The following is a 22,937-nucleotide window of genomic DNA, read 5'->3' on the forward strand; positions in this document are numbered from 1 at the left end:
CTCATGGAGTTGAGCTGTGGAGATTCAAGGATCACACCTGACATATGACCCTGAATGGAACTCACCCTGTTGAGCAATGGGCCAACCCATGGGCCTCTTCGAGCCTGAAGGGGGCGGTGCTATTTCACTGGGGTTAGATCAAGGCTAAGCTCTGGCCGGTGCCTGGTGGTGCTGCAGTCCAGCCCTTGGACTCATGGGCTTTGGGCCAAGGGGGCATCCCGCGTCCCACTGAAAGTCACCGCTTCCCTGTGGCTGGAAGTTATCCCTTCCCAGTAGGCTAGTGTCGGGAAGGGTGGCATCCTGAAGTGGGAAGGCCCGCTATTGAGGGTCTGGTCCTGGCAATTTGCTGCCCATGCTACTTCTGAACCATGAAGACACCTCCAGTGTAGTGGGGTCCTGAGCCTGAGAAAAGGAGAAGACACTGTGCCCTCCGATTAGTCGAGTGTAGCCAGGCTGTGTGTTTGTGAGGTGTGAGGGCATGGATGGAGACCCACCAGAGAAAGGATGTGGCCCTGGGACCCCAGGTTGTGATTTCCAGTACATGCTTGGATACAGCACGTGGGTGGGTGCCCACCATGCACAGGGACTGGCTATGTGACTGCCAGCTCTGCAGCAGTATCAGGCATCCAGGCCAGCCTCCTTGGTTGACCGTGAACTGGTTGGTGGCCCTGGCCTGTGCCCGGTAGTCCTGGGGTGACCCTGGTGTCATGCAGGGGAGCTGGCATGTGTAGTGGAGGTGTTTGTGTGGCCTGCAGTAGGGTGCAGCCCTGGCCTGTAGCCTGAGCCCAGTGACCTGCCTGTCCTGTCGTTTCAGGGTTCAGTGGCGGAGAGAGCATCGGGTGCCCTGCGTCTGTGACGGGCCAGTATTCCACATGGGTCTCATCACATGGTCCACGGAAGGTGAGCATCCCTGAGCTGGCACACCCCACCTTCTGCCCGCATGGAGGGGTGAGGTTGTGTTTGGACACCTGTCCTCTTCCTGTTCCTCGAGATGGTGACCCCGGATGAGGACTTGTGTTGGGCCCACTGTCCCCGGGCCAGTATCCATCAGCCAGGTGCCTAACCCCTGTTGCACTGAAGCTCGGGCCCTTCCTGTCACCTTCGTCTCCTGCATTGAGCTTGGGTGAGCCCATCCAGGTGCCATTGGATGCCTAAGCAGGGAGGAGGTGCCCTGGGTTGGGTCGATGATGAGAACTTTATGTTGTTCTGAAGAGAGGTGATGACTTAAAAATCATGCTCAATAGGATTACGCTGAGGCCCAGCCTAGGTGAGAATTTTGGAAGAGGACACTAGAATCCTGAGGTCCCTGGCAGGGCCACTGTATTTTAGGCTGGAGACCTCGAGGCCCTAAAGGGCATCTCATGCAGGAGCCCAGCCCTGTCTGTGCTCCTCCATTAGGCACACCAGGTTTCCTGTGTGAGCTTGGTGTCTGTACTCAGCTTCACTGGGGGTGGGACACGTTGGTGGCTCCTTCCTAAGCCCCATTATCCTTGGTGTCTTTCAGTGAGCTCTTCCGCCCAGCAGATCCCCTAGGATTGACCAGCATAGGTGAGTAGATACTGCTGGTGTCATGGGCCATGAGCCAAGCTGTGGGCAGTCCCCGAGGGTCAGCCCTCAGGCCACCTGGGTTTCCTCAGGAACTGACTTGAATCCACTGGGGATGTGTTCTCCAGCAGGGAGGCTTCCTTGGGAATTGGACACAAGGCAGAGGCCTTCTCTGAAGCTCTGCAGGGGTGGCAGTGGTTCAGGCAGGAAAGGGTTTTCTCAGTCCCACGCAGAGCAGTGCCCAGCTCAGACTTGGTGCTCGGGTCAGGCCTCTAAGATGTCCAGGACACATGAGGGGGGCAACAAGGGCTCCAGGGCACCACGGACATCTCGTGAGGGCTCTCCAACCCCAGAGAAGGGTGGGCGATTCAGTCCGTGGGGTCGGGCCACAGAGATTCATGGATTGCAGCAAACCCATGACCCTCAATGGGACCGACCCTATAAGCAGTGGACCCTCCCAGTGGCACCTCTTTGAGCCATGTGAGGGGCGGTGCTGTTTCTCTGAGGTTGGGTCAAGACTAGCTGTGGCCAGTGCCTGATGGTGGTCCAGTCTGTCTCTTGGACTCATGGGCTTTGGGCCACGGCTGTAGCCCGTATCCCACTGGGGGTCACCCCTTCCTTGTGGGCGAGTGGCGGTAATGGTGGCCTCCTGAGGTGGGAAGATCCACAGTGGAAGGACCTTTCCTGGAAAGGTCCAGCCTGCTTCTCAGCCATTAGGACAACTCCAGGGGTCGGGATCTTAGGCCCAAAGAAAGGAGAAGACACCATATGTCTCCCAGTTGGCTGAGTGTGGCCTCGCTCTGTGTGTGGGAGGTATTGTGTGGGGCATGGATTGGGACCCACTAGAGAAAGCTTGTGGCCCTGGAGCCCCAGGCTGCGATTTCCAGTGGACCTTGAGGAAAGGAGGGTGGGTGCCCTCCATGCACAGGGCAGGCTGTGCAACTGCCAGGTAGGCAGCAGCATGTGGTGTCCGGGCCAGCGTCCTTGGTTCACCGTGAGCTGGTTGGTGTCCATGGCCCCTGCCCAGGGGTCCAGGTGCTACCTGGGGTTGTGCAGGGGAGCTGGTGTGGGCAATGGAGGTGCTCGAGGGGCCTGCAGTAGGGCACAGCCCAGGCGTCTTGCCTGAACCCAGGAACCCACCTGCCCTGTCCTTCCATGGTTCAGTGGCTGGGAGGGCAGGGGTCCCCCCATCCATGACACATCAGTGTTTCCCATGGATCCCATCACATGGGTCCACAGAGAGAGAGAGCATGTGTGAGCTGGCACCCCCCACCCCCTTCCCCATGTGGAGGCCTGAGCCCCTGGTTGGACACATGTCCTCCTCCTGTCCCCCTAGATGGTGACTGCAAAGGAATACTTGCTTTGGGACCACTGGCCCCAGGCCAGTGTCCATCAGCCAAGTGTCCAGCCCTCGGTGCACTTAAGCTCAAGCCCTTCCTGGTGCACTGGTCTGTTGCCCTGAGCTGTGGTGAGCACATCTGGGTCCAGCTGGATGCATGTGTGGGGAGGAGGGTGCCCTGGGTTGGGTCGATGATGAGAACCTTATATTGTCCTGAAGAGAGGTGATGACTTAAAAATCATGCTCAATAGGATTATGCTGAGGCCCGGCCTAGGTGAGAATTTTGGAAGAGGATGCTGAGATTCCAAGGTCCCTGGCAGGGCCGCTGTATATTTGGGCTGGAGACCTGGAGTCCCTGAAGTTCATCTTGGGGTGCCCAACCCTATCTCTGCGCTCCTCTGTGAGGTAGCCCAGGCTCCCTGTGCGGCCTTGGTGTCGGCCCTCTAGTTCCCTGGGGTTGAGGCACACTGGAGGCTCCTCCTTCCTGAGCCTCTGTTCCCCCCTGTGTCTGTGTCTTTCAGTGAGCTCTTCTGCCCAGGGTGACCCCTGGCCTTACGTGGGATAGGTAAGTGGATCCTGCTGGGGTCATGGACCATGAGCCAGGTTGCTTTGGATCACTGAGGGTCACCCTTCAGGCCACGAGGGATTCCTCAGGGAGCCCATCTGAAACCCACCGGGGATGGATGATTTCTCCAGGAGGACAGCTTCCTTAGAAAATGGTCCCAAGAAGGATGCCTTCCCTGAAGCCGTGCAGAGATGACGGAGGTCCAAGCAGGAGAGGGTTCCTTCAACTCAACGCAGTGCATGTCCTAGCTGAGACTCAGTGCACAAGTCAGGCTTGGAGGGCTTTCCAGGCCACATGAGGGGGGTCCACAGGGTCTCTGGGGGCAACGAGTGTTATGCGGGAGCTCTCCTTCCCCGAGGCTTGCAAAGGGGCAGGGTGTGGGTGATCGGGCTTATGGAGTCAGTCTGTGAAGATTCAAGGATCCGGCCCAACCCATGGCCCTGATGGGACTGACCTGTGGAGCAATGGGCCATCCCTATGGTGCCTCCTTGAGCCTGGTGGGGGCGGTGTGGCCTCAGTGGGTTTGGGTCAAGACTGAGCTCTGGCCTTCACCTGGTGGTGCTGCAGGCTGGCCCTGGGAATCGTGGGCTTTGGGCCAAGGGTGCAGCCTGCGTCCAGCTAAAGGTCACCCCTCCCCGAAGTGGAGTGGCCAGAGGATGGCAACCTGTGGTGGAAAGCACACTGTCCAGGGTCCTGTGCCAGCAATTTGCTGCTGAGGCTGCTTCTAAGTCATGGGGTCACCTCCAGGGTGGCGGGGTCTTGAGCCGAAGGAAAGGCGAGGACATCATGTGTCCCTGATTGATTGAGCATGGCCTGGCTCTGCATTTGGAGGTGTGCGGTGCATAAATGGGGACCCATCAGAGAAGGCACGTGGCCCTGGGGCTCCAGGATACAATTTCTGGTGTGAGCTTGTAGAGGGTGTCTGCCGTGGCACGTGGCATTCAGGTCAGCCTACTTGGTTTGCTGTGAGCTGGTCGGTGGTCCTGGCCCTGCCCAGTGGTCCCGTTGTGGCACAGTCATGCAGGGGAGCTGGTGTGGGCAGCGGAAGTGTTCTAGGAGCCTGCAATAGGGTGCATCCTGGGCATCTTGCTCAAATCCTGTGACCTGCCTGCCCTGTCCTTTCAGGTTTCTGTGGCAAGGAGGTCCAAGGGTTCCCCGCGTTCTTGACCGTCACTGCTTATAGGGATCCCATCTCTTGAGTCCATGGAGGGAGAGTGTGTGTTAGCCAGCACCCCCTGCCCACTTTTGTGCATGAAGGTGTGAGGCCGTGTCTCTACACCTGTCCCCCACCCCTCCAGATGGTGACCCCAGAGGAAGACGTGCGTTGGGTCTGCTGGCCCCAGGCCAGTGTCTCTCAGCCAGGTGCTCAGCCCCTGGTGAGCTGAAGCTCAGGCCCTTCCTGGCACCCTGGTCTCCTGCACTGAGCTGTGGTGAGCACATCTGGGTCCCTCTGGATACATGTGCAGGGAGGGGGTGTACTGGGCTGGGTCAATGATGAGAACCTTATATTGTCCTGAAGAGAGGTGATGACTTAAAAATCATGCTCAATAGGATTACGCTGAGGCCCAGCCTAGGTGAGAATTTTGGAAGAGGGTGCTGGGATCCCGAGCTCCCTGGCATGGCCGCTGTATTTTAGGCAGGAGACCTTGAGGCTCTGAACGGCATCTCTGGGGGGCCCATCCCTGTCTCTGCGCTCCTCCTTGAGGCAGCCCAGGTTCCCTGTGTGAGCTTGGGCTCCGGTTCCCTGAACCCCCATTCTCCCTTGTGTCTTTCAGTGAGCTCGTCTGGCTAGGTGGGGCCCCCAGGCATTGACTGGCATAGGTGAGTGGTCCTGCTGGGGTCATGGGTCATCAGCAGTGAGGGGTCACCGAGGGTCAGCCTTTGAGACAGGAGAGTTTCCACAGGCAGCCAACCTGAATCCGCACCGTGGAGAGGTGGGTTGGTCCTCCAAGAGGGCTGCTTTTCTGGGAATCAGACCCAAGGAGGATGCCTTCCCTGCAGCCCTGTGGGGATGACGGTGGTCCAGGCAGGAAAGGGTTCCTTCAGTCTCACGTAGGGGAGCTCCCAGCTGAGTCTCAGTGCATTGGTCTGGCCTTGACGACTGACCAGGCCACATGAGGGGGGCCACAGGGGCTTCAGGATGCCGTGAGGTCACACAGGATCTCTCCATCCCTGGAGAAAGGTGGGCATCGGGCCCATGGATTCGAGCTGCAGAGATTCAAGAATTGCATACAAATTATTGCCCTGAATGGGACCAACCCTGTTGTGCAATGTGCCATCCCAGGGCGCCTCTTTGAGCCTGAAGGGGGCGGTGCTGTTTCCCTAGGTTTGGGTCAAGGCTGAGCTCTGGCCGGTGCCTGGTGGTGCTGTTGTCCAGTCATGGACTCGTTAGTTTTAGGCCAAGGGGTCAGCTGTGTGTCTAAAGGATCCCCTGTGCTGGGGGTCTCCCCTTTCCTGTGGCTGGAAGTCACTACTTCCCCATTGGCAAGTGTCTGGAAGGGTTGCCTCCTGAGGTGGAAGGCCTGCTGTCAAGGGTCTTGTCCCTAGAATATGCCGCCTATGCCGCTTCTGAGCTGTGGGGTCACTTCCAGGGTAGCAGGTCTTGGGCCCAAGGAAAGGAGAAGTCACCATGTGTCCCCGATTAGCTGAGTGTGGCCCTGCTCTGTTTAGTAGGTGTGTGGGTCATGGATGGGGACCCACCAGAGAAAGCATGTGGCCCTGGGACCCCAGGTTGTGATTTCCAGTTCATGCTGGGATAGGGCGCCTGGGTGGGTGCCCACAGTGCACAGGGATAGGCTATGTGACTTGCAGGTCTGCAGCAGCATCTGGCACCCGGGCCAGCCTCCTTGGTTGGCTGTGAGCTGAATGGTAGCCCTGGCCTGTGCCCAGTACATCTGGTATGACCCTGGGGTCCTGTAGGGGAGCCAGCGTGGGCAGTGGAGGTGCTCATGGGACCTGCAGTGGGACACAACCGGGACCTCTTGCCCGAGCCCAGTGACCCGCCTGCCCTGTCTTTCCAGGGTTCGGTGGCTGAGAGAGCATTGGGTGCCCTGAGTCCATGGTGGGCCAGTGTTCCGCATGCATCCATCACGTGGTCCATGGAGGATGAGCATCCCCTCAGCTGACACACCCCACCTTCTGCCCCATGGAGGGGGAGGTTGTGTTTGCGCACCTGTCCTACTGTTTCCCCAGATGTTGAGCCCGGAGGAAGACTTTGCACTGGGCCCAATGGCCCCAGGTCAGCGTCCGTCAGCCAGGTGCCCAGCCTCTGCTGCACGGAAGATCAGGCCCTTCCTGGCGCCCTGGTTTCCTGCATTGAGCTGTGGTGAGCACATCTGGATCCTGCTGGATGCATGTGCGGGGAGGGAGTTGCCCTGGGTTGGGTCGATGATGAGAACCTTATATTGTCCTGAAGAGAGGTGATGACTTAAAAATCATGCTCAATAGGATTACGCTGAGGCCCAGTCTAGGTGAGAGTTTTGGAAGAGGATGCTGGGATCCCAAGGTCCCCAGGAGAGCCCCTATATTTTTGGCTGGAGACCTGGAGGACGTGAAGGGCATCTTGGGGGTGCCCGATCCTGTCTCTGCGCTCCTCCATGAGGCAGCCTGGGCTCCCTGTGCGGGCTTGGTGTCGGCCCTCCAGTTCCCCAGGTTGAGGCACGTGGGAAGCTCCTTTCTGAGCCCCGTTCTCCCCTGTGTCTTTCAGTGAACTCTTCCACATAGGAGGGCCCCCTGGCATTGACTGGCATAGGTGAGTGGCTGGTATCATGGGCCTTGAGCCAGGCCGCGAGGGGTTGCCAAGGGTCAGCCTTCGGGAAAGAAGGGTTTCCTCAGGGAGCCAACCTGAATCCCCACTGGGAAGAGATGGGTTCTCCAGGAGGGTGGCTTCCTGGGATACAGGAACCAAGGAGGATGCCTTCCCTGAAGCCCTGCAGGGGTGACGGTGGTCCAGGCAGGAAAGGGTTCCTTCAGTTCCACCCAGGGCAGCTCCCAGCTGAGTCTCAGTGCTTGCGTCTGGACTTGAGGACTGTCCTGGCCGTATGAGGGGGGCCACAGGAGCTCTGGGGTGCCATAGGGATCCCACAGGCGCTCTCTGTCCCTGGACAAAGGTAGGTGATCGGGCCCATGGAGTTGAGCTGTTGAGATTCAAGGATCGCACCTGACACATGGCGCTGAATGGGCCCCCCCAGTTGAGGAATGGGCCATCCCATGGGCCTCTTCAAGCCTGAAGGGGGTCGGTGCTGTTTCACTGGGTTTACGTCAAGGCTGAGCTCTGGCTGGCACCTGGTGGTGCTGCAGTCCAGCCCTTGGACTCGTGGGCTTTGGGCCAAGGGTGCAGCCTGCATCCCGCTGGAAGTCACCCGTTCCCTGTGGCTGGAAGTTATCCCTTCCCAGTGGGCTAGTGTCAGGAAGGGTGGCCTCCTGAAGTGGGAAGGCCCACTGTTGAGGGTCTGGTCCTGGAAATGTGCTGCCCATGCTGCTTCTGAGCCATGGAGTCACCAGTGTGGTGGGGTCTTGGGTCCGAGGAAAGGAGAAGACACCGTTCTCCCTGATTAGTCCAGTGTGGCCAGGCTGTGTGTTTGTGAGGTGTGAGGGGCATGGATGGAGACCCACCAGAGAAAGGATGTGGCCCTGGGACCCCAGGTTGTGATTTCCAGTACATGCTTGGATACAGCACGTGGGTGGGTGCCCACCATGCACAGGGACTGGCTATGCGACTGCCAGCTCTGCAGCAGCATCAGGCATCCAGGCCAGCCTCCTTGGTTGACCGTGAACTGGTTGGTGGCCCTGGCCTGTGCCCGGTAGTCCTGGGGTGACCCTGGTGTCGTGCAGGGGAGCTGGCATGTGTAGTGGAGGTGTTTGTGTGGCCTGCAGTAGGGTGCAGCCCTGGCCTGTAGCCTGAGCCCAGTGACCTGCCTGTCCTGTCGTTTCAGGGTTCAGTGGCGGAGAGAGCATCGGGTGCCCTGCGTCTGTGACGGGCCAGTATTCCACATGGATCTCATCACATGGTCCACGGAAGGTGAGCATCCCTGAGCTGGCACACCCCACCTTCTGCCCGCATGGAGGGGTGAGGTTGTGTTTGGACACCTGTCCTCTTTCTGTTCTTCGAGATGATGACCCCAGAGGAGGACTCGTGTTGGACACACTGTCCCCGGGCCAGTGTCCATCAGCCAGGTGCCTAGGCCCTGTTGCACTGTAGCTTGGGCCCTTCCTGTCACCTTGGTCTCCTGCACTGAGCTTTGGTGAGCCCATCTGGGTGCCACTGGATGCCTAAGCAGGGAGGAGGTGCCCTGGGTTGGGTCGATGATGAAAACCTTATATTGTCCTGAAGAGAGGTGATGACTTAAAAATCATGCTCAATAGGATTACGCTGAGGCCCAGCCTAAGTGAGAATTTTGGAAGAGGATGCTGGGATCCCCAGGTCCCCAACAGGGCCACTGTATTTTGGGCTGGAGACCTGGAGTCCTTGAAGGGCACCTAGATGGGGCCCAAACCTGTCTCTACATTCCTCCGTGAGGCAGTCCAGGCTCTCTGTGTAAGCTTCGTGTCAGTACTCAGATTCCCCTGGGCGGTGCATGTGGGTGGCTCATCCCTGAGCCCCTTTTCTCCCCTTGTGTCTTTCAGTGAACTCTTTCACCCAGAAGGACCCCTGGCCTCGAGCGGCATAGGTGAGTGGATCCTGCTGGGCTCATGGGCCGTGGACCAGGCCACATGGGGTCACTGAGGGTCAGCCTTCAGGACGGGAGGGATTCCTCAGGGAGCCAACCTGAATCCCCACTGGGGAGGGATTAATTCTCCAGGAGGGCCACTGCCTTGGGAATCTGACCCAAGGAGGACACCTTCCCTGAAGCGCTGCGGGAGTGACATTGGTCCAGGCAGGAAAGGGTTCCATTAGTCCCATGCAGGGCAGCTCCCAGCCGAGACTGGGTGCTAGGGTCTGGCCTTGAGGACTGCCCAGGCCACGTGAGGGTGGCCCCAGGCTGTGATTTTCAGTGTGTGCTTGGAAAGGGAGTCTGTGCACCCTCCCCGTGCAGGGGCAGGCTGTGTGTCTGCCAGGTCTACAGTGGCGCCTAGCTTCAGAGCAAGCCTCCTTGGTTTGCCAGGGGTCACAATGCAGCCCAGCAAGTGCAGGGAAGCCAGCTTGTACAGTGGAGGTGCTCCAGGGGCCTGCAGTAGGGCACAGCCTGGGCATCTTGCTTGAGCCTAGTTACTCGGCTGTCCTGTCCTTCCAGGGTTCGGTGGTGGGGAGGTATAAGGGTTCCCTGGGTCCATTACTGTCCCTGTTTCACATGGATCCCATTGCATGAGTCCATGGAGGTAGAGCATGTGTAGCCAGCAGCCCCTCCCCGCTTTCCTGCATGGAATCTTAAGGCCCTATTTGGACACCTTTCCCCTGTCCCTCCAGATGGTGAGCACAGAGGAAGAACTGCGTTGAGCCCTTTCGCCCTGGACCAGTCTGTCAACCACGTGCTCAGCCTCCCGTGCGCTAAAGCTTAGGTCCTTCCTGTCATCCTGGTCTCTGGCACTGAGGTATAGTGAGCCCATCCGGGTCCCTCTGGATGTGTGAGTGGGGATGGGGGTGTCCTGGGTTGGGTCGATGATGAGAACCTTATATTGTCCTGAAGAGAGGTGATGACTTAAAAATCATGCTCAATAGGATTACGCTGAGGCCCAACTTAGGTGAGAATTTTGAAAGAGGACGCTGGGAATCACAAGGTCCTCGGCAGGACCACTGTATTTTAGGCTGGAGACCTGGAGGCTTTGAAGGGCATCTCATGGAGGGGTACCCAACCCTGTCTGTGCTCCTTCGTTGGACACACCAGGCTTCCTGTGTGGGCTTGGTGTCCGCACTCAGCTTCCCCGGGGGTGGGACACATTGGCGGCTCCTTCCTGAGTCAGATTCTCCTCGGTGTCTTTCAGTGAGCTCTTCCCACCAGCAGATCCCCCTGGGATTGACTGGCATAGGTGAGTGGATACTGCTGGTGTCATGGGCCATTAGCCAAGCAGCATGGGGTCCCCGAGGGTCAGCCCTCAGGCCACCTGGGTTTCCTCAGGAGCCGATCTGAATCCCAACTGGGGATGTGTTCTCCAGGAGGGAGGCTTCCTTGGGAATTGGACACAAGGCAGAAGTCTTCTCTGAAGCTCTGCAGGGGTGGCAATGGTCCACGCAGGAAAGGGTTTCCTCAGCCCCACGCAGGGCAGTGGAGCTAGGCAGTGCTCAGCTCAGACTTGGTGCTCAGGTCAGGCCTCTAGGATGGCCAGGCCACGTGACGGGGGCCACAAGGGCTCTGGGGCACCATGGGCATCTCACGGGAGCTTTCCAACCCCAGAGAAGGGTGGGCAATTTGGCCCGTTGGGTCAGGCCATGGAGATTCAAGGATTGCACCAAACCCATGACCCTCAGTGGGACCGACCCTGTTAAGCAATGGGCCCTCCGAGTAGCACCTCTTGAACCATGTGGGGGTAACGCTGTTTCTCTGAGGTAGGGTCAAGACTAGCTCCGGCCAGTCGCTGATGGTGGTGCAATCTAGCCATGGGACTCGTGGGCTCTGGGCCAAGGGTGCAGCCTGTGTCCTGCTGGGGGGTCACCCCTTCCTTATGGGCGAGTGGCAGGAAGGGTATCCTCCCAAGGTGGGAAAGCCTGCTGTGGAAGGAACTTTCCTGGAAATTTGCACTCCAGGCTGCTTCTGAGCCATGAGGTCATCTCCAGAGTGGCAGGGTCTTGGGCCCAAGGAAAGGAGAAGACACCGTATGTCTCCTGATTGGCTGAGTGTGGCCCCGCTCTGTGTGTGGGAGGTGTTGTGTGGGGCATGGATTGGGACCCACCAGAGAAAGCTCGTGGCCCTGGAGCCCTAGGCTGCGATTTCCAGTGCACCTTGAGGAGAGGCCTGGGTGCTTGCCCTCCATGCACAGGGCAGGCTGTGCAACTTCCAGGTTGGCAGTGGCGCCTGGCATCCAGGCCAGCGTCCTTGGTTCACTGTGAGCTGGTTCGTGTCCCTGACCCCTGCCCAGGGGTCCCGGTGCCGCCCGGAGTCATGAGGGAAGCCAGCATGGGCGAGGGAGGTGCTTGAGAGGCCTGCAGAAGGGCACAGCCCGGGTGTCTTGCCCAAGCCCAGGAACCTGTTGGCCCTGTCCTTCCATGGTTCAGTGGCTGGGGGGCAAAGGGTCCCCCACGTCTGAGACACATCAGTGTTTCACATGGGTCTCATCACATGGGTCCACAGAGAGAGAGCAAGCGTGAGCTGGCACCCTCCACCCCCTTCCCTGTCTGGAGGCCTGAGCCCCTGGTTAGACACATGTCCTCCTCCTGTCCCCTCAGGTGGTGACCCCAGAGGAAGACTTGCCTTTGGGTCACTGGCCCCAGGCTGGTGGTCATCATCCAGGTGCCCAACCTTGGTGCACTGAAGCTCAGGCCCTTCCTGTCGCCCTGGTCTCCTGTACTGAGCTGTGGTGAGCACATCTGGGTCCCACTGGATGCGTGTGTGGGGAGGGGGGTGCCCCGGGTTGGGTCGATGATGAGAACCTTATATTGTCCTGAAGAGAGGTGATGCCTTAAAAATCATGCTCAATAGGATTACGCTGAGGCCCAGCCTAGGTGAGAATTTTGGAAGAGGACTCTGGGATCCCATGGTCCCAGCAGGGCCATGGTATTTTGGACTGGAGACCTGGAGGTCCTGAAGGGCAACTCGGGGATGCCCAACCCTGTCTCTGCACTCGTCCTTGAGGCAGCCCTGGCTCCCTGTGTGGGCTTGGTGTTGGCCCTTCAGTTCCCCAGGGGCGGTGCATATTGGAGTCTCCTTCCTGATCCCCGGTTCTCCTGCATGTCTTTCAGTGAACTCTTCTGTCCACACGAGCCCCTGGCCTTGAGCGGGATAGGTAAGTGGATCCTGCTGGGGCCATGGGCCATGAGCCAGGCAGCTTTGAGTCACTGAGGGTCACCCTTCAGGCCAAGAGGGATTTCTCAGGGACCCAACCTGAAACCACCAGGGATGGATGGTTTCTCTAGGAGGGCAGCTTCCTTGAAAATCTGTCCCTAGAAGGATGCATTCCCTGGAGCTATGCAGAAATGATGGCGGTCTAGGCAGGAAACGGTTCCTTCAACCCAATGCGGTACATGTCCTAGCTGAGACTCATTGCACGAGTCAGGCCTGAAGGACTTCCCAGGCCACATGAGGGGGTCTGCAGTATCTCTGGGGGCCACAGGTGTTATGCAGGAGCTCTTGGTGCCCGAGGCTTGTGGAGGGGTAGGGTGAGGGTGATCAGGCTTATGGATTTGGGCTGTGAAGATTCAAGGATTGGTCCCAACCCATGGCCCAAAATGGACCGACCCTGTTGAGCAATTGGCCATCCCAGCAGTGCCTCCTTAAGCCTGGTTGGGGCGGTGTGGCCTCAGTGGGGTTGGGTCAAGGCTGAGCTCTCGCATTCACCTGGTGGTGCTGGAGACTGGCCCTGGGAATCGTGGGCTTTGGGCCAAGGGTGCAGCCCGCATCCCTCTAAAGGTCATCCCTCGTTGAAGTGGAGTGGCCAGAAGGGTGGGATCGTGTTGGGGAAGTCCCACTATAAAGGGTCCTGTCCTGGCAATTTGCTGCCCAGGATGCTTCTGAGACATGGGGTCACCGCCAGCGTGGCGTGTTTTTGAGCCGAAAGAAAGGAGAGGACATCATGTGTGCCCTGATTGGCTGAGTGTGGCCTGGCTCTGTGTTTGGGAGGTGTGTGGTGCATGAATGGGGACCCACCAGAGAAGGCACATGGCCCTAGGGACCCAGGATGTGATTTCCTGTGTGAGCTTGTAGAGGTCACCTGGATGGGTGCATTCCATGCCCAGGGACAGGCTGTAAGAGTGCCAGGTCTGCAGTGGCACATGGCATCCAGGCCAGCCTCCTTGGTTTGCCATGAGCTGGTTGGCCCTGACCCATGCCCAGTGGTCCTGGTGAGGCCCTGGGGTCATGTGGGGGAACTGGTGTTGGCAAGGGAAGTGCTCTCTGGACCTGCCATAGGGTGTGGCCCATGGTAGGGTGCGGCCCAGGGGTTCTGGTCTGAGCACAGTGACCCACCTGCCCTGTCCTTGCAGAGTTCGGCGATGGGGAGGGTCGAGGGTCCCCTGAGTTCATGATGAGTCCATGTTCCCCACGGATCCCATCACATGGGTCCATGGAGGGCAAGGATGGGTGAGCTGGCACCCCCTGCACACTTCCCTGTGCGGAGTGGTGAGGCCGTTTGAACCCATGTCTTCCACCTGTCCCCTCAGATGGTGAGCCCCGAGGAAGAATTGCTTTGGGCCTCCTTGCCCCAGGCCAGTGTCCATCAGCCAGGTGCCCAGCCCCTGGTGCACTGAAGCTCACACCCTCCTGGTGCCCCGGTCTCCTGCACTGAGCTGTGGTGAGCCCATCTGGGTTCCTGTGATGCCTGTGTGGGGAGGGGGTTGCCCTGGGTTGGGTCGATGATGAGAACCTGATATTGTCTGAAGAGAGGTGATGACTTAAAAATCATGCTCAATAGGATTACGCTGAGGCCCAGCCTGGGTGAGAATTTTGGAGGAGAATGCTGGGAATTACAAGTTCACTGGCAGGACCACTGTATATTGGGCTGGAGACCTGGAGGCTCTGAGGGCATCAGGAGGGTGCCCAACCCTGTCTCTGCGCTCCTCCGTGGGGCAGCCCAGGCTCACTCTGTGGGCTTGGTGTTGGCCCTCCCCTTACCTGGGGGCAGGGTACTTTGGCAGCTCCTTCCTGAGCCCCCATTCTCCCCTGTGTCTTTCAGTGAGCTCTTCTGCCCAGCAGACTCCTGGCATTGACCAGCATCGGTGAGTGGATCCTGGTGGCGTCATGGGTGATGAGTCAGGCTGCGTGTGGGGTCACCAAGTATTAGCCTTCAGGCAGGAGGGTTTCCTCAGGGAGTCGACCTGAATTTCCACTGTGGAGAGATGGGTTTGTCCTCCAGGAGGGTGGCTTCCTGGGGAATCAGACCCAATACGATGCCTTCCTGAAGCCTTGCAGGGGTGACAGTGGTCCAGTCTGGAAAGGGTTCCTCAGTCTCATGCAGGGCAGCTCCCAGCTGACACTTGGTGTGCGAGTCTTTTCTCGAAGACTGCCCGAGACAAATGAGTGGGACAGCAGAGGCTCTGGGGTGGCACAGGGATCACACGGGGAGTCTCCCTCCCCAGAGGGGGGTGGGCGATCAGGCCCATGGGGTCAGGTTGTGGAGATTCAAGAATCACGCCCCACTCATGGCACTAAATGCGAATGACCCTGTTGAGCAATGGGCCACCCCAGTGGCGCCTCCATGAGCCTGGTGGGTGACGACTTGGCTTCAGCTGGTTGGGTCAAGGCTGAGCCATGACTGGTGCTTTGTCATGCTGCAGGCTGGCCCTGGGACTCATGGGCTTTGGGTCAAGGGTGCAGCCCGCCTGCTGCTGGGGGTCACCTCTTCTTCGAGGTCAGTGGTGGGAAGGGTCACGTCCCGAGGTTGGAAGCCCCCCTCATGAGGGACCTGTCCCGGGCATTTGTTGCCCAGGCTGTTTCTGAGCCATGGGGTCACCTCCAGGATGGTGGGGTCTTGGGCCCAAGGAAAGGAGAGGCCACCACGTAGCTCCTGATTGGCCAAGTGTGGCCCAGCTCTGTGTTTGACAGGGGGTCTGGGGTGTGCGTGAGGGCCCACCAGAGAAAGCACGTGGCGTTTGACCCCAGGCTGCGATTGCTGGTGCATGCTTGGAGAGGGAGCCTGAGTGGGTGTCCTCCCCGTACAGGGGCAGGCTGTGGGACTGCCAGGTTGACAGCAGTGCCTGGCATCCGGGCCAGCCTCGTTAGTTGGCCGTAAGCTGGTTGATGACCTTGGACCCTGCTCAGGGGTTCTCTTGTGGTCCAGAGTTGTGTAGTGGAGCCAGCATGGGCAGTGGAGGTGCCACAGGGACTGCTGTATGGCACAGCCTGGGCATCTTGCCTGAACCCAGTGACTCACCTACCCTGTCCTTTGAAGGTTTGGTGGCGGAGAGGGCCAAGAGTTCCCTGGGTCCATGCCTGTCATTATTTCATATAGATCCCATCACATGGGTCCATGGAGGGAGAGCATGTGTAAGCCAGCACCCCTTCCTCCCTTTCCCGAACAGAGGCGTGAAGCCCTGTTTGGACACCTATCCCCTGTCCCTCCAGATGGTGACCCCAGGGGAAGACTTGCATTGTGCCTGCTGGCCCCAGGCCAGTGGCCGTGAGCCAGTTGCACAACCCCTGTTGAGCTGAAGCTCAGGCCCTCCTGGGACCGGGTCTCCTGCATTGAGCTTGGTGAGCACATCTTGGTCCTGCTGGATATGTGTGTGGGGAGGGGGTGCCCTGGGTTGGGTCGATGATGAGAACCTTTTATTGTCTGAAGAGAGGTGATGACTTAAAAATCATGCTCAATAGGATTACGCTGAGGCCCAGCCTAGGGGAGAATTTTGGAAGAAGATGCTGGGAAACATGAGTTCCCTGTGAGGTCCACTATATTTTGGGCTGCAGACCTGGAGGCTCTGAGGGCATCTGGAGGGGGCCCAACCCTGTCTCTGCACTCCTCCGTGAGGCAGCCCAGGCTTACTATGTGGGCTTGGTGTCAGCGCTCCTGTTACCCAGGTGTGGGGCACTTTGGCGGCTCCTTCCTGAGCCCCCATTCTCCCCTGTGTCTTTCAGTGAGCTCTTGTGCCCAGCAGACTCCCTGGCATTGACCAGCATAGGTGAGTAGATCCTGCTGGGGTCATGGCCCATGAGCCAGGCTATGTGGGGTCTCCAAGGGTCATCCTTTGGCCACAAGGGTTTCCTTAGGAGCTGAAGTGAATCCCCACCTGGGACGGGTTCTCCAGGAAGGCAGCTTTCTTAGGAATTGGACCCAAGGAGGATACCTTCCCTGAAGCCCTCCAGGGGTTGCGATGGTCCAGGCAGTAAAGGGTTTCCTCAACCCCATGCAGGGCAGCACCCGGCTGAGACTCAGTGCTCACGTCAGGCTCTAGGATGGCCAGGCCACGTGAGGGGGACCACAAGGGCTCTGGGGTACCAAGGGGTTCTTGCGGAGGCTCTCCGACCTTGGAGAGGTGTGTGTGTGTGTGATTTGGCCCACGGGGTCAGGCTTCAGATTTTCAAGAATCTCTCTAAACCCATGGCCCTGAATGGGAGTGACCCTATTAAGCTGTGGCCGTCCCAGTGGTGCCTCTTCGAGCCAAGTGTGGGATGGCGCTGTTTCCATGAGGTTAGGTCAAGACTAGCTCCAGTGACCCCATCATGGTACTGCAGTCTGGCCCTGGGACTCATGGGCTTTGGGCCAAGCATACAGCCCATGTCCCACTGGGGGTCATACCTTCCTTGTGGGCGAGTGGCGGGAAGGGTGTCCTCCTGAGGTGGGAAGGCCTGCTGTGGAAGGACCTGTCCAGGCTGCTTCTGAGCTACGGGGTCACCTACAGGGTGGTGGGGTCAAGGAAAGGAGAAGAAGACACCATGCATTCCCCGACTGGCTGAGTGTGGCCCTGCTCTGTGTATGGGAGGTGTTGTGTGAGGCATGGATGGGGATGTATGAGAGAACACACGAGGCCCTGAGTCCCCAGGCTGCAATTTCTGGTGTGGTGTGGAGTGGGGCCTGGGTGCTTGGCCTCCACACACAGGGGCAGACTATGCAACTGCCAGATGGGCAGAGGTGCATGGCATCCAGGCCAGCCTCCTTGGTTGGCTGTGAGATGGTAGGTGGCCCTGGCCCACACCCAGGGGGCCAGTACAGCCCTGGGGTCATGCGAGGCAACTGGAGTGGGCAGTGGAGTTCTCAAGGTGCCTACAGATGGCCAGGGTGTCTTGCCTGAGCCCAGTGACCTGCCTGTCCTGTCCTTCCAGGGTTTGGTGGTGGGGAGGGCCAAGGTACCCCTACGTCCATGACATATCAGTGTTTCACATGGATCCCATCACATGGGTCCATGGTGGGAGAGCAATCATGAGCTGGCACCCCCCACCCCCTTCCCATGTGGAGGCGTGAGGTTCCATTTAGACACATGTTCACCTCCTGTCCCTCAGATGGTGAGACCAGAGGAAAACTTTCGTTGGGCCCGCTGTCCCGTGGCGAGTAGTCATCAGTCAGGTACTCAGCCCTTGGTGCACTGAAGCTCAGACCTTTCCTGTCGCCCTGGTCTCCTGCACTGAGCTGTGGTGAGCACATCCGGGTCCCGCTGGATGCATGTGTGGGGAGGTGGTGCCCTGAGTTGGGTCAATGATGAGAACCTTATATTGTCCTGAAGAGAGGTGATGACTTAAAAATCATGCTCAATAGGATTACGCTGAGGCCCAGCCTAGGTGAGAATTTTGGAAGAGGATGCTGAGATCCCAAGGTCCCCTGGCAGGGCCATTGTATTTTGGGCTGGAGTCCTTGAGGCCCTGAAGGACACCTCTGGGATGCCCAACCCTGCTCTGCTCTCCTCTGTGTGGCAGCCCTGGCTCCTTGTGCAGGCTTGGTGTTGGCACTCTGGTTCCCTGGGGGCAGGGCACATTGGAGGCTCCTCCCTGAGCCCTTGTTCTCCTCTGTCTTTCAGTGAGCTCTTCCGCCCAGGTGAGCCCCTGGCCTTGAGCAGCATAGGTGAGTGGATCTTGCTGGGGTCACGGGCCATGAGCCAGGCCGCGGGGGATTGCTGAGAGTCACCCTTCAGGCCATGAGGGTTTCCTTAGGGAGCTGACCTGAATCCCCACCAGGGATGGCTGGTTTCTCCAGGAGGGTGGCTTCCTTGGAAACTGATCCCAGAAGGACACCTTCCCTGAAACCCTGCAGGGGTAACCGAGGTCCAGGCAGGAGAGGGTTCCTTCAACCCAATGCAGTGTAGCTCCTGAGACTTGGGGCACGGGTCAGGTCTGGAGCACTTCCAACGCCACATGATGGGTTCCACTGGGTCTCCGGGGCCACAGGTGTTATGCAGGAGCTCTCTGTCCCTGAGGCTTGCAGCGGGGTAGGGTGTGGGTGATCGAGCTTATGGAGTCAGGCCGTGAAGATTCAAGGACTGGGCCCAACCCATGGCCCTGATAGGACCGACCTGTGGAGCAATGGGCCATCCCCGTGGTGCCTCCTTGAGCCTGGTGGGGGTGGTGTGGCCTCAGTGGGGTTGGGTCAAGACTGAGCTCTGGCCAGCACCTGGTGGTTGGCCCTGGGAATCGTGGGCTTTGGGCCAAGGGTGCAGCCTGAGTCCCATTGGAGGTCACCGCTACCTGAAGTGGAGTAGCTGGAAGGGTGGCATCCTGTGGTGGAAGGCCCACTGTTAAGGGTCCTGTCCCGGCAATTTGATGCCCAGGCTACTTCTGAGCCATGGAGTCATCTCCAGGGTGGCGGGATCTTGAGCCGAAGGAAAGGAGAGGACATCACATGGCCTCTGATTGGCCGAGCATGGCCCAGCTCTGTGTTTGGGAGGTGTGCGCTGCATGAATGGGGACCCCCTAGAGAAGGCACGTGGCCCTGGGGCCCCAGGGTGCAATTTCTGATGTGAGCTTATAGAGAGTGCCTGGATGGGTTCATTTCATGCCCAGGGGCAGGCCATGTAACTGCCAGGTCTGCAGTGGCACGTGGCATCCAGGCCAGCCTCCTTGGTTTGTTGTGAGCTGGTTGCTGGCCGTGGCCCTGCCCAGTGGTCCCGGTGCAGCCCAGAGTCGAGCAGGGGATTTTGCATGGGCAGTGGAGGTGCTCCAGGGTCCTGCAGTAGGGTGCAGCCTGGGCGTTTTGCTCCAACCCTGTGACCCACCTGCCCTGTCCTTCCAGGGTTTAGTGGCCAAGGGTTCCTTGCGTTCGTGACCATCACGGTTTTACATGAATCTCATCTCATGAGTCCATGGAGGGAGAGCATGTGTGAGCCAGCCCCACCCTGCCCACTTTCCTGCATGGAGACATGAGGCTCTGTTTGGACACCTGTCCCCCACCCCTCCAGATGGTGACCCCAGAGGAAGACTTGCATTGGGCCTGCTGGCTCTGGGCCAGTGTCTCTCAGCCAGGTGCTCAGCCCCTGGTGAGCTGAAGCTCAGGCCCTTCCTGGCGCCCTGGTCTGCTGCACTGAGCTGCGGTGAGCCCATCTGCACCCCACTGGATGCATGGGTGGCGGGCGGTTGGGGGCGGTGCCCTGGTTGGGTCAATGATGAGACCTTATATTGTCCTGAAGAGAGATGATGACTTAAAAATCATGCTCAATAGGATTACGCTGAGGCCCAGCCTTGGTGAGAATTTTGGAAGAAGATGCTGGGATCTGGAGTTCCCCGGAATGGCCAGTGTATTTTGGGCTGGAGACCTTGAGGCCCTGAATGGAATCTTGTGGGGATCTGACCCCTTCTCTGTGCTCCTCTGTGAGGCAGCCCAGGCTCCCTGTGTGGGCTTGGTGTCAGTGCTCTGGTTCTGTCAACCCCCATTCTCCCTTGTGTCTTTCAGTGAGCTCTTCCACCCAGGTGCAGCCCCCAGGCACTGACCAGCATAGGTGAGTTGTCCTGCTGGGGTCATAGGTCATCAGTCAGGCAGCGTGGGGTCACCAAGGGTCAGCCTTTGAGACAGGAGGGTTTCCACAGGCAACCGACCTGAATCTGCACCAGGGATGGGGTGGATTGGTCCTCCAAGAGGGCTGACTTTTTGGGAATTGGACCCAAGGAGGATGCCTTCCCTGCAGCCCTGCAGGGATGACGGTGGTCCAGGCAGGAAGGGGTTCCTTCAGTCTCAAGCAGGGCAGCTCCCAGCTGAGTCTCGGTGCACTGGTTTGGCCTTGAGGACTGACCAGGCCACATGAGGGAGGCCGCAAGGGCTTCGGGACACAATGGGGTCATACATTAGCTCCCCATCCCTGGAGAAAGGTGGGCATAGGGCTCATGGAGTTGAGCTGCAGAGATTTAAGGATCGCACAGGACTTATTGCCCTGAATGGGACCGACCCTGCTGATCTATGTGCCGTCCCGTGGTACCTGTTTGGGCCTGGATGGGGCGGTGCTATTTCCCTAGGTTTGGGTCAAGGCTGAGCTCTCGCCAGTGCCTGGTGGTGCTACAGTCCAGCCATGGACTCGTCAGGTTTAGGCCAAGGACGCGTCACGTCCTGCTTGGGGTCTCCCCTTCCCTGTGGCTGGAAATCACCCCTTCCCCGTTGGCAAGAGTCAGGAAGGGTGGCCTCCTGAGGTGGAAGGCCTGCTGTCAAGGGTCTTACCTCTGGAATATGCTGCCCATGCTGCTTCTGAGCCATGGGGTCACCTCCAGGGTAGCGGGGTCATGGACCCAAGGAAAGGAGAAGTCACCATGTGTCCCCCAAGTAGCCGAGTGTGGCCCTGCTCTGTGTTTAGGAGTTGCGTGGGGCATGGATGAGCACCCACCAGAGAAAGCATGTGGCCCTGGGACCCCAGGTTGCGATTTCCATTTCATGCTGGGATAGGGTGCCTGGGTGGGTGCCCACAATGCACAATGGCACCTGGATGGGTGCCCATACTGGCAGGCTATGTGACTGCCAGCTTTGCAGTGGCACCTGGCATCCGGGCCAGCCTCCTTGGTTGGCTGTGAGCTGGTTGATGGCCCTGGTCTGTGCCCAGTAGTTCTGGCATGATCCTGGGGTCGTGCAGGGGAGCCGGCATGGGCAGTGGAGGTGCTCATGGGACCTGTAGTAGGACACAACCGGTCTTCTTGCCCAAGCCCAGTGACCCGCCTGCCCTGTCCTTCCACAGTTCAGTGTTGAGAGAGCATTGGGTGCCCTGTGTCTGAGATGAGCCAGTCGTCTGCATGGATCCCATCACATGGGTCCATGGAAGGCAAGCATCCCTGAGCCGCCACACCCCACCTTCTGCCTCCATGGAGGCATGAGGTTGTGTTTGGATGCCTGTCCTACTCCTGTTTCCCCAGATGTTGAGGCTGGAGGAAGACTTGAATTGGGCCCAGTGGCCCCAGGCTAGTGTCCGTCAGCTGGGTGTCCAGCCCCTGGTGCACTGAACATTGAACACTTCCTGGCACCCTGGTGTCCTGCACTGAGCTGTGGTGAGCACATCCGGGTCCTGCTGGATGCATGCACTGGGAGGTGGTGTGCTGAGTTGGGTCGATGATGAGAACCTTATATTGTCCTGAAGACAGGTGATGACTTAAAAATCATGCTCAATAGGATTACGCTGAGGCCCAGTCTAGGTGAGGGTTTTGGAAGAGGACACTGGGATCCGGAGTTCCCTGGCAGAGCCATTGTATTTTGGGCTGGAGACCTGAAGCCCTGAAGGACATCTGGGGGGCCCACCCTGTCTCTGTGCTCCTCCATGAGGCAGTCCTGGCTCCCTGTGTGGGCTTGGTGATAGCCCTCCTGTTCCCCAGGAGCGAGGCATGTGGGCAGCTCCTCCCTGACCGCCATTTTCCCCTGTGTCTTTTAGTGAGCTCTTCCACCCAGGCGGGCACCCTGGCATTGACCAGCATAGGTGAGTGGATCCTGCTGGGGTCGTGGGCCATGCGCCAGGCTGCTTGGGGTCACCAAGTATTAGCCTTCAGGCAGGAGGGTCTCCTCAGGGAGTCGACCTGAATTTCCACTGTGGAGAGATGGGTTTGTCCTCTAGGAAAGCAGCTTCCTGGGGATCAGACCCAATACGATGCCTTCCCTGAAGCCCTGCAGGGGTGATGGTGGTCCAGTCTGGAAAGGGTTCCTTCAGTCTCATGCAGGGCAGCTCCAAGCTGACACTCAGTTTGCGAGTCTGTCCTCGAGGACTGCCCGGGACCAATGAGCGGGACAGCAGAGGCTCTGGGGTGCCACGGGGTGTCCCTGGAAATGGATGGGCGATCGGGCCCATGGGGTGGGGCTGTGGAGATTCAAGGATCGTGCCCCACTCATGGCCCTGTATGCAAATGACCCTGTTGAGCAGTGGGCCACACCAGTAGCTCCTTCTTGAGCCTGGTGGGTGGCGGTTCAGCTTCAACTGGTTGGGTCAAGGCTGAGCCGTGGCTGGTGCTTTGTGGTGCTGCAGGCTGGCCCTGGGACTCATGGGCTTTGGGTCAAGGATGCAGCACACCTGCTGCTGGGGGTTACCCCTTCTTCGAGGTGAGTGACTAGAAGGGTCGCATCCCGAGGTTGGAAGGCACCCTCATGAGGGACCCGTCCCGGGAATTTGTTGCCCAGGCTGCTTCTGAGCCATGGGGTCACTTCCAGGGTGGCGGGGTCTTGGGTCCAAGGAAAGGAGAGGGTACCATGTGGCTCCTGATTGGCTGAGTGTGGCCCAGCTCTGTGTTTGGCAGGTATCTGGGGTGTGGATGAGGACCCAGCAGACAAAGCACGTGGCCCGGACCCAGGCTGCGATTTCTGGTGTGCGCTTGGAGAGGGATCCTGGGCAGGCATTCTCCGCACACAGGGGCAGGCTGTGGGACTGCCAGGTTGGCAGCAGCGCCTGGCTTCCAGGCCAGCCTCCTTGGTTGGCTGTGAGCTGGTTGGCAGCCTTGGACCCTGCCCTGGGTTTCTGTTGTGGTCTGGAGTCGTGCAGTGGAGCCACTATGAGCGGTGGAGGTGCTCCAGGGGCCTGCTGTATGA

The 22,937-nt window shown here is 59.0% G+C and overlaps 2 protein-coding genes and 12 non-coding genes across 26 annotated transcripts in view; all 14 read left to right on the top strand.

Moving 5' to 3' along the window:
* Window positions 1-22,937, top strand: part of LOC117070978 — a 239,965-nt gene that overhangs the window by 124,207 nt on the left and 92,821 nt on the right. Inside the window, exons 1-14 of one of the 13 annotated variants that reach the window (XM_033190772.1) lie at window positions 5,223-5,270; window positions 6,642-6,774; window positions 7,156-7,200; window positions 8,384-8,469; window positions 9,075-9,118; window positions 9,856-9,980; window positions 11,770-11,900; window positions 12,023-12,045; window positions 12,283-12,326; window positions 13,699-13,829; window positions 17,983-18,026; window positions 19,357-19,488; window positions 19,848-19,893; window positions 21,287-21,418. The exons of 1 other annotated variant lie outside the window; for it this stretch is intronic. The gene's annotated coding sequence lies outside the window, so the exon portion shown is untranslated. Of the gene's footprint in view, window positions 1-5,222; window positions 5,271-6,641; window positions 6,775-7,155; window positions 7,201-8,383; window positions 8,470-9,074; window positions 9,119-9,855; window positions 9,981-11,615; window positions 11,901-11,923; window positions 12,327-13,698; window positions 13,830-15,602; window positions 15,728-16,108; window positions 16,153-17,470; window positions 17,603-17,982; window positions 18,027-19,356; window positions 19,489-19,847; window positions 19,894-20,760; window positions 20,797-21,286; window positions 21,419-22,547; window positions 22,716-22,937 lie in introns of those variants that run through there. 11 more of the 13 variants (XM_033190773.1, XM_033190775.1, XM_033190774.1 and 8 more) reach the window with 11 other exon arrangements.
* Window positions 830-3,145, top strand: LOC117070981. Its single transcript, XM_033190792.1, has 3 exons — window positions 830-1,123; window positions 1,505-1,548; window positions 2,882-3,145. The coding sequence occupies exons 1-3, from the start codon at window positions 1,005-1,007 to the stop codon at window positions 3,109-3,111; spliced, it is 393 nt and encodes a 130-aa protein (XP_033046683.1). The 5' UTR covers window positions 830-1,004; the 3' UTR covers window positions 3,112-3,145.
* LOC117071762 lies at window positions 1,179-1,260 on the top strand. The gene has a single exon (XR_004432506.1). It is a non-coding gene; the product is annotated as a small nucleolar RNA SNORD115 (small nucleolar RNA).
* LOC117071757 lies at window positions 3,070-3,151 on the top strand. Its single transcript, XR_004432501.1, has one exon. It is a non-coding gene; the product is annotated as a small nucleolar RNA SNORD115 (small nucleolar RNA).
* LOC117071727 lies at window positions 4,935-5,016 on the top strand. Its single transcript, XR_004432474.1, has one exon. It is a non-coding gene; the product is annotated as a small nucleolar RNA SNORD115 (small nucleolar RNA).
* Window positions 6,831-6,912, top strand: LOC117071739. The gene has a single exon (XR_004432484.1). It is a non-coding gene; the product is annotated as a small nucleolar RNA SNORD115 (small nucleolar RNA).
* Window positions 8,748-8,829, top strand: LOC117071751. The gene has a single exon (XR_004432495.1). It is a non-coding gene; the product is annotated as a small nucleolar RNA SNORD115 (small nucleolar RNA).
* LOC117071740 lies at window positions 10,042-10,123 on the top strand. Its single transcript, XR_004432485.1, has one exon. It is a non-coding gene; the product is annotated as a small nucleolar RNA SNORD115 (small nucleolar RNA).
* Window positions 11,957-12,038, top strand: LOC117071765. Its single transcript, XR_004432509.1, has one exon. It is a non-coding gene; the product is annotated as a small nucleolar RNA SNORD115 (small nucleolar RNA).
* On the top strand, window positions 13,885-13,965 carry LOC117071778. Its single transcript, XR_004432522.1, has one exon. It is a non-coding gene; the product is annotated as a small nucleolar RNA SNORD115 (small nucleolar RNA).
* Window positions 15,783-15,863, top strand: LOC117071781. Its single transcript, XR_004432525.1, has one exon. It is a non-coding gene; the product is annotated as a small nucleolar RNA SNORD115 (small nucleolar RNA).
* On the top strand, window positions 17,658-17,739 carry LOC117071728. The gene has a single exon (XR_004432475.1). It is a non-coding gene; the product is annotated as a small nucleolar RNA SNORD115 (small nucleolar RNA).
* On the top strand, window positions 19,552-19,632 carry LOC117071763. The gene has a single exon (XR_004432507.1). It is a non-coding gene; the product is annotated as a small nucleolar RNA SNORD115 (small nucleolar RNA).
* On the top strand, window positions 21,474-21,555 carry LOC117071756. Its single transcript, XR_004432500.1, has one exon. It is a non-coding gene; the product is annotated as a small nucleolar RNA SNORD115 (small nucleolar RNA).

The sequence above is a fragment of the Trachypithecus francoisi genome, unplaced genomic scaffold, assembly GCF_009764315.1.
Source record: "Trachypithecus francoisi isolate TF-2019V2 unplaced genomic scaffold, Tfra_2.0 Lachesis_group3, whole genome shotgun sequence".
Classification (NCBI taxonomy): domain Eukaryota; kingdom Metazoa; phylum Chordata; class Mammalia; order Primates; family Cercopithecidae; genus Trachypithecus; species Trachypithecus francoisi.

Coding starts and splice junctions, on each gene's coding strand:
- LOC117070981 (XM_033190792.1), top strand. CDS start 1,005: ATGAGGACTTGTGTTGGGCCCACTGTCCCCGGGCCAGTATCCATCAGC. Junction 1,124..1,504: donor GTCTCCTGCATTGAGCTTGG/GTGAGCCCATCC, acceptor GGTGTCTTTCAG/TGAGCTCTTCCGCCCAGCAG. Junction 1,549..2,881: donor CCTAGGATTGACCAGCATAG/GTGAGTAGATAC, acceptor CTGTCCCCCTAG/ATGGTGACTGCAAAGGAATA.